Source organism: Phoenix dactylifera, unplaced genomic scaffold (genome assembly GCF_009389715.1).
Source record: "Phoenix dactylifera cultivar Barhee BC4 unplaced genomic scaffold, palm_55x_up_171113_PBpolish2nd_filt_p 000101F, whole genome shotgun sequence".
NCBI lineage: Eukaryota > Viridiplantae > Streptophyta > Magnoliopsida > Arecales > Arecaceae > Phoenix > Phoenix dactylifera.
Genome location: NW_024067683.1, coordinates 962,717 through 976,313, shown reverse-complemented (window position 1 = coordinate 976,313; position 13,597 = coordinate 962,717). Strand labels below are relative to the sequence as shown.

At 37.2% G+C, this 13,597-nt stretch overlaps 1 protein-coding gene across 1 annotated transcript in view; it reads right to left on the bottom strand.

Annotated features, from left to right (window-relative positions):
* Positions 1-13,597, bottom strand: part of LOC103698389 (monocopper oxidase-like protein SKU5) — a 42,638-nt gene that overhangs the window by 28,476 nt on the left and 565 nt on the right. Inside the window, exons 2-7 of the mRNA XM_039116549.1 lie at positions 8,298-8,407; positions 7,945-8,215; positions 7,713-7,851; positions 6,888-7,251; positions 6,360-6,725; positions 6,191-6,269 (exon numbers count right to left, since the gene is read on the bottom strand). Of these exons, the coding sequence (XP_038972477.1) occupies positions 6,191-6,269; positions 6,360-6,725; positions 6,888-7,251; positions 7,713-7,851; positions 7,945-8,215; positions 8,298-8,407 (1,329 nt within the window). The remainder of the gene's footprint in view (positions 1-6,190; positions 6,270-6,359; positions 6,726-6,887; positions 7,252-7,712; positions 7,852-7,944; positions 8,216-8,297; positions 8,408-13,597) is intronic.

Sequence of the window (13,597 nt, the reverse complement as noted above, 5' to 3'; positions counted from 1 at the left end):
GTGATCTTTATATAGATCTTACATCTTGACCAAATCAATCAATTGACATTGACTAAATTTGGACCCTTACATCAATTAATTCTTTAGCAAAATTGGTCCACTAAATTGACCCAATTACATAAATCCAATTGACTAGTCTAATAACAAAACAACTGACCAAATTGACTTGACTAAGACAAAAGGCAAATAATGTAATAAAAGAAAATAACTCGAACTCAAATGGACCCAATCCGAGTCTGACTCAAATCTGGGGGCTCAAGATCATCTGAATGAAGGGCTCTGATGTCCCCATCACTCATCACCAAGTTCTCGACAATGCTCCCTTTAGTATCGCCATTCGCATATCGACTATTTTATCACTCGGGACTGACAAACATCACTGTCAGTCCATATGTGCACTACTTGCTCTTATATAAGGCAATCCATTTTTTTAGCTCATTATTATCAAGAAGCTCACCGTAGATGTCCTTTGGGCCTAGAGAATCTACAACGAGACCATCAGCATGTATGAAGAAAATGACAGACCTATAGTACGCATTGTCTGCCACATTCAGTGAGATGTGCTGAAGTGAAATCAGGATCCAATAACTCGCCACATCTTTTTATCCTTCTTCAGCATCATGTCAATCCTTTGCTGCTTCGAATCTATGCTGGAAAAGGCATATAAATCTAAATCATGAATTGCCGCTCCTAGTGGAATCTCTCTAGATGACTTCTTTTTTCTATCAAAAGCCTCCAGCATAGATGCAATGCGGCCACCACCTCTGCTGACAGCCACCACCTCTGCTGACAGCCTCTCTAACTGAGCAGATCCTCCTGAACTCTAAATTTTCCCTACTGATCACAGAATCGAATCCCGACTCACAATATAAGAGCCCCAATCGAGCCCTATGCCTGGCTATCTCATCCTCTATAACTGATCACCCAAGCTCGCCTGCATGGCAGCCTGAATTTGTGCCTCCTCGTCATCTGGAGCAGATGCCTCCTCTAACTCTCTGAAGTGATGAAAGGTGGCTCTATAGCTCGGTGGTCCACCTCCGCCTTCTTGAAAATTCTCTCTTTCGCTGCTCTGAAATCAGCGAAGTGCTTCTTTATTAACTGCCAAACCTCCTATGGGCATTTCCAGCATATAGGTATATCACGGTAACCACTAGCTAAGTTCTACTTCAACCTGGTTATCTCTTCGCTCTTGAACTCTGTGTTACACCAGCCGCACTTTCATTGGTGCCGACCCAAGAGCATTTGCCCATAATTCTAACCAATATCACGCTTTGGTTTCTTTTTTCTTGATGATTCCATTCCTGCAAATTTATCAAGTATGTTGATTTATTAATTATTTTAAAATATGAAGATAATTTTTTATCCAAAAAATACATCTGATTTATCTAATACATAATACAAATATTTTATATTTTTATTTATTTATATATTTTTAATAATTTTTAAATTTAAAAATTTGTTTAAATATCATAAATTTAAAAAAAAATATTTTCTACTTCAGAATTACTTCTAAGTTATGTAATACATACTACTAATTTTTCATATTTTTTGAATTAATTATATATTTAAATTATTTTTAAATTTAAAAATAATTTTTAAATATAAATATTTTAAAAAATTAATTTCATCTCAGATGTATGTAGAACCATATATATTTTTAGGACTATGGGAATGCATCTAAGGCTACTTATTGCTAATTGTTTTTCAAATTTAGGCATAAGCCACTATACACGTGATTGCATTAAAACTTAAATAAATGAATACCAAATTTTGCTGAAGAATAGTTTGCATGCCCCTAAATATACTTCTAATTTTATATTTTTAAAAAAAAATATTTTTTATTTTTTAATCCAAAAATATATTTTTATTTTTAAACATTATATATAATCCAAAAATAGAAAATTTTATGTCATCATGTAGATCATCTATAGATCTACAATATATAATAAAATCAATGCCAAATCAAAAATTTTGGCATGATCTTTCTTTATTTGGCAAATTTTGAGCTATTTTTTCAAGCCAAAAAAATTGAGAAAATGAGATAGAAGAGAGAAAGCACACCTTATTTAGGCTTGAATCTTTCTTCAACCGCACTGAATCGATGTGATTTTGCAAATTGAAAAAACGGAAGAGCTGTTTAGCTGTCGGCTAAACGAACTTCCAAAACAAAGTGTTGGGAAGGCCAAACACTTGTTTTTAACAAAAGTAGAGGGGGAGGAGGCTCAGTTCCGAATTGGGTCGACTCGGTGCGATCCGGATGGTTTGCACTGAGTCTGAACAGAACCGGCTGATTCTAGACCAGTTCTAGGCCAGTTTCGGCCGATTCGGTCCTTTTCAGGCTGGTTTCAGTCGGTTCGGAACCCGTTCCGGCCGGTTCGGGGTCAAAACCGATTGTAATAGGGGAACCAACCCAGTTTCCCACCGAGTCCGCTCGGTACAAGCCGAACCGAGCAGTTTGGTCCGATTCAGCCTATCCTGGTATGTACTATCAACATTGGTACTATACCCGTTCCAATGGAAAAACAATGTAGGACTTGGTACCAATATTTAAAACATTGTAGATAGGTGTTTGAAGTGTTTGACGCTTTAACCCTTGAAAATCCCCACATGCAGATACTTCCACTAGGTACAATTGATCAAAATAAAAAAATTATTATTATCTCAAAATTTGATGCTGACTAATGTAAACTAAAAAGTAAAAAGAAATTCTAGTTAACTAGAGAATTTGGACATTTTACACTAATTTATTTTAAATTTAATGTATTTGCGAATTCATGCAATCAGTTGCAGAGTGTTTTTTTACCAAAATATTTTTTGAAAAAAAAAACACAAGTGCTAACCCTAACTCTAGTAAGCAAGAACCTCCATTATTTTATCCTAAAAAGAAAGCAAGCAACTCCATTTGTTGGAGTGTCATATATTGCCTCATCATCTTGTGTCTTCAGAAGTCCCAACACCCTAGAACACCCAAAAACTGAAGTGTCCAGATTAAGGTACGCCATCTCGGTACTGGGCCTCGTATCGGTGCCACACAATTACTGTATCGGTACACCCGGTATGGGGGCTCGTCAGTGTACTGAGTGTTAGTATGTCTCCCATACTACCTGGTTCAGTACGATGTGGCGTACCTTGGTCCAGATAACCTAGCTTGTAGCATAGGAGACCTTATCTTGGTACCTGACATTCGAGCGAGCTTTTTATCTGCATCTAGCTCTAATATTGTATAGGTTGTTGTCTTTTGACACTCTCTGACACCCAAGCTTTCTAATCCAGTACATTATGATGCCTTATCATAAAAACATAATTCTTAATTAGCATTACCTCAAGCTGCTAAAGTTGTAGGGTTCAAGGACAATCAATATCATCAACTTTCTGTCACCTTGATTACCAACTAGCTTCAGCATATGCAAATTCAACAAAGGCATCCTATCATAAATCTATGAAGTGGGAAATGAATTTGTTGTTTGATTGCATGGAATGCTAACAGAATCTGTTGCCATCAAAGAATATTAAGAACAACACAATACCCAAATTTCTCATCCACCAGAAGAAAAAGGAAATCTGAAAGGAGTAGAAACAAAGTAGCAACAATTAGGATTCCGAAGAGGGTGGTACTAGTGGATTAGGTTGGGTACAAATTCAAAGTGACGCTAATTGGATTTGTTATTGTGATTTTAAATGGTGCAAGGTGAAGTGTTTTAGGAACACAGGAGGATGTAGAGATTGAGATAGAAGAAGGTGAGGGGATGTCTAGTGTTAGGATTTCAGCAAGGAGGAAGGACAAACCAAGGGAAGCATAAGGGGGCTTGTGGTGATGTTGGCACTAAAAAATGTGAGTAAAAGGTTAATTTACTGAATTCATTTTTCTATTAATATATATTATACTTATCAAATAAATAGAAATAATGCATTTATATTGATAATTATTTACTATGATATTTGCATGTAACTCATTGAATGCAATAGAGGAGGACTCAGATCAAAACTATTTTAAGCTCCGAATCTAGATTAAAGCTCAGTTTATTTACTAATTTGCAAGCCCTTTTGCCGGATCGCTACAAACATAAGGTTTCCATCGACAACTCAATTGATTGATAGCCCAATAAGCAGTCCATACTGCGATCATCTATACTAAGTAACTAATGTCACCAATTTATCATCTTCCCCCAAACTTTTATCCAGTCAACCACCTAATTGTCCATCACTCCACTTTTGCATGTCCTAGTTCACAGATGTTTTGTTTCTCTTCTTAATCACCTCCATCAAGAATAAACGTGCTGCAAGCTCAATCATTTGTTTTTCCGTACAGTATAAATTGAAACATAAAGACTAATAATAAAATGGTCCTGATATCCAACATTCTTTTTGTTTCATAAGATCATGAAGACATGTTATGGTACACTTGCTTTACTAATCTATTTTAGCTTCTAGCGATCCAAATATTCCTATTTTTATTGTGCTCCTGAGGCATCACCAATCCTGATATGAAGCAAAGTTAGCTAAATCCGTGCCGGTCAGGTACCGGGTACCATACTATACTGCACAACACATAGTATGCTTGATCATGCCGATCAGGCACCAATGCACCAAAATGCCTCTTCTACTTTTCTTGTTCTCATTCTTCTCCGAATCAAGAGCTCAGCGAGGAGGAAGAGAGGGTACTCCAATGGTCGGCACTAAGATCGATAAGGTATGAGGGTATGTGTATTGCTGTCGCCATCACCATTGCGGCATGCTTGAGAGAGAAAGATTGGCCAGGGCAATATGCTCGAGAGAGACACATACAGAGAGAGAGAGAGATCGAGGAGGTATAAATAGGAGAGGCATCGATCCTAGAACTGCCTAAAACCACTTAGAACCTAGAAAAATCGATCAATTTAGCCTGCTTTAGCCCAATTCAAACCCGGCTGAATTAAGAGGCCTTACCATCCCAGTTACTCACCAATTCGGTATTGGTACACCTAAACTGGGTGGTTAGGGCTAGTTCGACGAATCTCGAGCACAACAAAAGAGGTGTATTCACTTATACATCTAACATGAAAGCTATCAGCAATAATAGTAGCACTAACCTATCAGATGTTACTAATATATCTCCTTTAGTAAAGATGGACCTTCTAATGCATTTCCACCATTTCTTTCATTTTGTTTTGATCAGAATTTGCTCCATTTTTCTTTGATTTACAATATTGGCTAACCAAATAATGAAGAACAATCCAACTTAAATAAGGCAATCTAAGACTATTATCGTATTTGTTAACAAAAAAAGATTACCACTTTGTGGGCCCGTACAGGGGCCGATACAATTCCGTACCGTTTTCCACCGCTGTACCGGACCGGCCGGTATGGGCCGATTCAGCATACCATGCCCCTGGCCAACAAATAACATCAAGATATTATAGCTTTAAAATTTATTAGTTTGCCGAAACCGGAGCCCGGACCGGTTGCCCAGCGGCACGGAACGGTTCGCCCCGTACTGTTTCTTGCTAGCCCCGTACAGACAAAGTAGAGGAGGCAGGGGAGAGGGCGAACAGGAAAGAGAAAAAAAGAGAGAGGAGAAGAGGGAGAGAGGGGGCCGGCAACCCGGGCGGAGAAGGCAGAGGAGGGCTCCGCGGCTTTTAACTGAAGTCGGTAAATCGCTTGCCATTTGTCGACTTCACTTAAATATCGTAAAATTAAAAAGAAGAGAGATTTCTCAACTTCACTTAAAAGTCGCAAAATTAAAAAAAGGTCGAACCCCTATTTCGAACGAAATGGGGGACTCGGCTGCGAAGCCCGGAGGAGCCTCCTCCGTGCAGCTCGCCGGCCTCCAGCGGCACTCCGCCAGCTAGCCTCCACCTTCCTCTCTCTTCCTCTACCTCTCCCGCTCGCTCTCTCTTTCCTTCTCCTTCTCTCCCTCCGGTGATGGATTTTGTTTTTATTCCGGTCCGCCGTTGGGACGGCTCGATACGACCAAAACCGTCCGGTTCGGAACGGTTCCACCGACCCTGCTAGAATTTTTAGGCATAATATGGCATCGTATTATGGATGGATAGTAATAGAATATCAAACTCCAGCAAGAGAATATTTTCTCCTACCTGTGAATTATGCTCGAGACTAGCGAATATTTTAGTTTTTTTTCCTCTTTTCATGTTAATGACTTAGGTCACTGGAGCCATTTAAGGACGCAAGTTCAAAATTAAAAACACTATACCTGTGTTGTGCAACGAGCAACTCCATCCCATTTATTATAGGTACTTCTGCTATTCTCTGTCCAGTTTCCATAATCCATCCTAATATCAAATATAAAAGATTAGGAATCAATTTCTAGAAATATATTAAAAAATAACCAAAAATGCATATCTTGGTCCTCAAAACCTTACCCCACAACAAAAAATGCATAGCCATCCATGTGATAGCTTTGAACAGTACTGTCATTGTTCTGGAATATAATTTCTGTGAAACCCTTATAGCTGCCATTGATTATAGATGTATCAAATTTTGCAGGTCTGTTCATCATTTGATTTGGGAAATCCATCTTATATACTCCTGGCACATTAAATTGTTGTGCGAGCTTCAGAGGTGTTGAAGGGGCAACATAAGAAATGGCATTCAAAGTAGTTCGCAACTGCCCATTTATAAGCTCTGCAGGTCTGTTCAGTAGCACATACACATCAGTGACAGTGATTTCACCATATCGAAAAGATCCCTGTGGGTTGGGTCGAGCAGCACCAGCAGAAACATTCCATCTAAAATAGAATTATGAGACACCATATGCTTCACATTAGAGGGTTAAGTAACATATCAAGCCATCTGAGTAGAGAAAATTTACAAGATGGAACATAAACAGTGACAAACATCCATACAAATGAAAGCATTTGCAAGCACCTGAATTCAAAACTCCAGGATACCTGATGGACCTTGCTTGGTTCATTGAAAAGTATGTGTCAGCCTCATCTGGGCCGTCAGGAAGTGGACCAGAAGCAGAACCCTGGGAATTGGAATAGTGCAATATAGCAACCCCTGTTACTCTATTCCTGGTATCTGCACCAACAAACCGAGCACTTGCCACAATATAGTAGTCACTGCTAGCATTTTGATCCATCATGACCAAAAATGAATAAGACTGTCCCACATGGATATCCATGTTTGTATAGTTCTGTTGAACAGTGTAAGATCCTTCTGTCTCTACAAGGAGAAGGTTGTGGTTCTGGATTCTAAAGTTTAGACTAGTTGATATGCCAACATTATGCACTCGTATTCGGTATGTTTTCCCTGGTATAAAAAGAGAAGTTAAATTAACTAAAGCTACAAACAAAATATCAATCATTTGCTTACTAGGGGATTGAAAACCATAATATTGAAGGTAATATTGAAGAATAAAATAATAAAATAATTCTAATATTTCAAGAACCAAGCTACTATTTTGACCATATTTACCACTTAATAAAAGTTCACACAGGATAATGATCTGAGATGCCACATTTTGTTTGGAACTGCACCACATAATTTAGCTAGGTATATATCTTAAAGAAAGATGCCTCCACACAAAAAGGATAAATGAAAAACAGTCCGGTGCTAGTTATGGATCTTTCTTTGAGATTATTTCCTGGGCTAGAGCCTGTAGTGGCTGTGTTATTGATAAAAAGTGGCATGTGATGTGACAGTGACAATTGATGTATTTAGCAAAACACAATATGCAATAATTATACCTACACACATATTTGGTTGTTTACCTGGCTCCACATTTATTATCTCATAAGCTATGCCATCAGGCACAATTGATTCATTGTAGTGGTAGGGTCCCAAACCATTGAAGAGGACCCCATCAGGAATCCCAAGATCACTTCCATCTTCAAGAGTTTTTCTGAGTTCCTGTCTACCTTAACTGTCAGTAAAAGTAAAAGTGATCCAAGCAAATTTCCTGCATTTATTATCATTAATTTCTAGAAGAGAGATTAGCCTGACCTTGTAGCCCTTGTTATACCAGTCACTAATGAAGACTGTAATATCCCCATCTGGTGTCCCAAAGGGCAGTGGAATTACATCTCTGTTGTTTACTATAATTCCACCATAACCACCTGCAGCCTTCTGAAAATTGATCGAAGGGAAATAAAAGAAGCTTCCAATCTGGTCTTTGACCTGAAACTCGTATGTCCAATTCCAACCAGAAGGGATGGGGCAATTTGTCCCCAAAACACCATCCTGCCAAGAGTTCTTCCTTTGCTGTAAACCATTCCTACATCAAATTGGCATCACCATTATCATTAACGACCACCATCATATGAAATATTAAAAGAACAGACAACCCTCGAACATACCAAGTGACAAGAAAAGGTTCATCTAAATTGTTTTGGATATTCACAACAGCATTCCAGTTTGTTGTCACATTCACAATTGGTCCAGGAAACTGCCCATTGATTCCAATAACCTGCATTTGTGATTTAGAGGTAATAAATTGTTCACAACAACAAAAATGTCTTCATGAAGTTTACTTTTGTCCCAAAAAAAAGGAAAGACAAAAGTTCCTTGCATCATGTGTTGTAGCAAAGAATGTAAGGTATAAAAGCTTTCTCACAAAGTTGCAGATAAAAGTTCACATGATATACATGCATACAAATAACAGGTCCCTAGATCTCAGCACTTGTCAAAATCATTTCAACATTTTTTTGGGTCAAGTAACTTTTAGGCAAATCGATTCATTCTAATAAGATATCAGTTGAAAATCCTCCAAAAAAAAAAAGATATTTTAGCTCTCACAGCAGACTGATTTTAGAAAATTCAAATAATACCCAGACCAGACCATCATTGAGACTTTCCATATCTGCAGCCTAGCATGGCTACTGTATTGCTTTCAATGATACATCAATCTTGAATAATTACAGCTGATGATGAAATGACTTTAATCATCAACGAGTAAATATTTCCTAGAAATGTGTTTTTCAAGCACATAAGAGCTGATTTCCACATGCATACAGCAGATGCTCATAGTTTTCAGCCACAAAGGTGTCATTTCCCACATCCACTGCTCAAGTCCATACATGAGAGGCTGCTAGTAAAATTGACCCATTTATGCATCTAACATTCAGGAGATGCTTTTCAGCAAAAGGTTCGCCAAACTATCTTTTCCATCAATAAAGCTTTTCTTGATAGATACTGGCTAAGACATTTTAGAATTGACAATAGTCACCATACTTGCAAAGGATATATCTCTTGTCCCTTGACTCTAGCTTCTTTAAATTAGCCCTTCTATGCTCTAGACTTATGAGAACTACCACCAAAATCTGACTGCTAAATCGACACCAACATGTTGTATTGCATTTCTTTGCTTCCGTGGTAAGAAATAAGTGAAAGCTATAGTGAATAGTCTGGAAGATATCCTTCTAAGAAGTCACAGAGTAAAGTACCATGCATTCTTTCATATATTTGACAAATGATCCATGTTGGGAAACTTGGTTATAGTCCAAGACTGGACTAAAGGTGATGCAGCAATCATTGAAGATCAGCAGCTAAGGACCAAGGGAGGGTGGAATGGCTACAAAAATCAGCCTTGAAAGCAATCAGATTGCTGTTCAAGCAAACAGAGGACTGAGACCATGAATGCGACAGCTTCGGGGCATTTTATGGTCTCAAACTGCTGCAAGGAATATTTCTGAAGCAAGGCAAAGCTCTAACTTCATCCAACAGCCCCAGGTTAACTGCTGATTGGCATCTTTTATTTCTTATCTTAGTTTAGTTCTTTCAGATTAGTTTGGACTTTGGACGCTAATGTGGGGCAAGGTACGGTTCATGCATCACTGTAGCATGATGCATGAACAGTGATTTCTATGGTGCCGGGCTCAATTAGGAGTCCTAATAGGGCTCCATTAGTTAATTAGCAGATTTCAGGGAATTTCTTACGATGTATGTACAAAACCTTATTGACTCAAACCTAGGAAGTTATAGGCGATTGATAAAGTCTATAAAGAGAAGAAAAGGTCTGTTCCAAAGGATGGTACAGAGAAATATTTTGAAGACAAGAAGAGCTTCTTGAACCTTGGTTAGGCATCCCTTGCTCTACCCCTTTCTTACCCTATTCTTTTCTCTCTTTCTAACCTACTCCTTATCATGTTGTTCCATTAATCTACTCCCTTCTCCTTACTAAAACTTTTATCTAAATCATTTTTATGCTTTATTTGCTGCTACAGTTGCCTGAATATAACAGCAGGTTGCTCATCTTTTTCTTTTTGATTGATCGAAGATACAATATTGTTGTTAAAATATTTTAACTAGATCCGACTGCAGTTGGGCCTTTCCTCTTTGATAACTGCAAGTATTCTAGTGTTGAATCTATGTTATTTGCATGCTGTCATCTTAATCTGCTATCATTTTTCTGTATAATGCCTTAATCAAATGGTGGCATTTGCTGATAAGGCCCATTAGATTGCTAATGCCAACCCCAAGCAGAAAGCTAGAGAGGTTGTCTACCACAAAGCTAAAGAAAGTAATTAAAAAAAAGAGTGCCAACAATGAAGATGAAGAAGTAGATCATTGCATTGTTTCGACCTCTTTTTTGCTACCCTTTGCAATTAAGTACTTTTCCCCTTCATTCTTCTCCTCTCCACTTCTTGCTTTGCTTCCTATAATCCTTTATCTCCTCCCTTCATCTTTTGCTTATTCTCCTTTTCCTCCCCCTCACTTTCCTCCTCTATCTTTGCCACCTCTTTCTCCACATTTCTAATTTTCTTTGCTTTCTACTTATATTCATTTATTCTTATGAACTGACTCTATTTAAATAAGAAATGCCTCAGCACCTACTTAGGCACTATATGATACTCTAGCCACCAACATGCTGTTGCCACTTTCTAGAACATGCTCATAGACATGGTGGTTAAATCATTAAGATGTAGTAGAATCATCTATTTATTCTTTCGATATTATCTCCAACAAGGATGAAACTGCACAAGGGCATGCAGGGGATGATGGTCCTCCCAAAGTTGAGCAATTCTTTATGTGCCAACAAAATCTCTAAATCCCCCAACCCTCGGTACATGCATAAGCTACCCTCCTTGTGTGAAATTATAAAGGGAAACCACCTTGTCATCTCATGACTCTAGAGTCTAGAATTCTGGATGCACTTCCATTGGTGGCCCTTTTAAAAGCCTAGAATCTTTCCATGCTAGGTCTTTCAATATATGCCAATGAAGATGCCTCCAACCTTAAAAAAAGAGTTTTTTATATGAATACCCTCCTAAATATCAGATTTTGTCTGAATACCCTTCCAAAATTGATATTTGCATGTATACCTTCGTAAAACACTTGTTTTGCCATTCTACCCTTTTTTTATTTTTGTTTTTGCATATGTACCCATGCTATCTAATGACGTTAAAAAATTAATGATTTCAAATTAAAATGACTAAAATACTTTTAATGGGTAGACATGCAAATAGATTGTGATCCCGATAGCAGGGGAAGAAGACAGGGACAATAGCATAATTTTAAATTTTTATTTTATTTTTAATTAATATAAATATGATTTTTCTTAACACAGTTAGAACAACTGTTATATTACGGGCATTTGTACAATAACAAAATTTTATGAGGGTATATATGCAAATATCAATTTTGGAAGGGTATTCATGCAAAATCCGATATTTAGAAGGGTATCCATGCAAAACCCTTAAAAAAAATAGCCCTAAAATAGGTAAGTTAACCAACCAAGTTGAATAACAATAATTCTCAATTAGAATAACATATGCACTTCCAGGGGCTCTTTTCTATGTGTCTAAGAATTCCTTAGATCCTAATTAAATGACATCATGGAGATCATATCACTCTCTCAAATCCCAATTATCTTATGATGTAATCCATGAGAACACCAGCCCTCCTTTCCACAGCTAACTCATGCACCTGTCAGCTTCTCTTCATGCCAGTACATGGTATCATACCACCCAACCCTCTTTTCTACACTCCTACTCTCATAAAGTGTTGAAATATCAAAAATCCTGAACAAGAATCGAGTAGCTAAGCCACTGATTTGCACCCCCTTCCTTTTATTTTTGTCTTCTATACAAATCTACATGGTTGGAAGGCTCTTGCCTAAAGCTCTTTACTAGCAGATCATTAACCTTAATGGTCGAACCTCAATCAGTACTTATTTGAACTCAAGGAGGAAGGTGGATGCACTCTTCTTGGATTTTTTTTTTCTTGAAATGTGATAAAAACATGCTAAATCTAACTTGCTGGAGAAAAAATTAACAGTTTTAATATATAACTTGGGTGCTCTCTAGGTCTATTATGCATTAGAAGCAATTTCTAGTAAGCAAATATAGAGAAAATGGCTTTCAAGATTCAAATTTGGGCTGTGAAGCACATGAAGCTATCCGTGGTCCTTTGTGAAGTTATCATGTACTTAACATGGAACATAAAGTTTGTCATGTATTGTTGTCCATCCTAGTGGAAACTCTAATCCTATTGAACCTAACCCGCATCCAAGTACCTGGGCCTCCTGGAGATAATCATGGCTCGTCCATCATTCTCCAAGCAGTCTTACTGCAAAGTTTTAGACCTATTAAAGAATATTTTTCCCTCTATTTCTTTCCATATCTTGTATATTTCAAGAATATTCTAGGCATTGGAGAACATTGTGATAATTTATAATTGACTACATACTTTAAGAAAACAAGATTTTAGAATGGAAAAAACTAAACCACAATATGTATGATGATGACCATGTTCATTAAGGAACATGTTTTCTGCAGAGCTTATTCTTCTCTTTGATTCATTCCGTTACAAAATACTCAAGATTAGGATACTTTAGCAGTAGAAATGTAACTGAACCGACCTCAAGAAAGCCAAGCATAGGTAAAGCCAGCTTATTTATTCAACCTAAATTCGTTCTATTCATGAACAGCTTGTTTATGAGATCTAGTGAGAGCTTAAGGTCTTTGAAGACTTTCGTTTAAATATTTTGGACAAACTATTTTAGTTTTTATCTCTTTGCAATAACTAATTATAAAATAATATTTTATAAGAATAACTAAAATAATAGTTAATATACTTAAATTATTTATCTATTTATACTATGAGCTTAATCAGGTCTAGCTCAAGTGAGGTAAGCCTACCTTTCATTAATCAAGCCAATGCAAGCCAAATTTACAGTTGAATATGAGTCATCTCATGAACAACTCACTTGTTTGATAGACCTACTTAGGAGACATGGTGCTATACTAAATTATTGCACATTTGATAATTTTTGGGCATGTCACCTGCAAAAGGACTACAGGTAGGAAAAGGAAAATTGAATAATTTTGTAGAAAAGTAAATCTTTACTAGATAGAGGAGTCTTAAGTTGATAATCTCTAAAATCCACTAGTTAATACAATATGCTGAAAAATATATAATCTTTACTTAAGGTCACAAGGGCTGCAACTGGATTTGACTGATTCACTTCTGACAAAAAACTGACTCCAAAAAATATAATCCAGTCTAACTCAAATAAAAAACACTTGGATTAGGCTTGGATCATGACATATGACCTTCCAAATATGGATTGGATATGGATCAACGAGTGAACCAATCCAAAGCCAAATCAAAACTAACCTGTCAACTTCTTCTTCCCTTTTCCATTCCCATCACACCA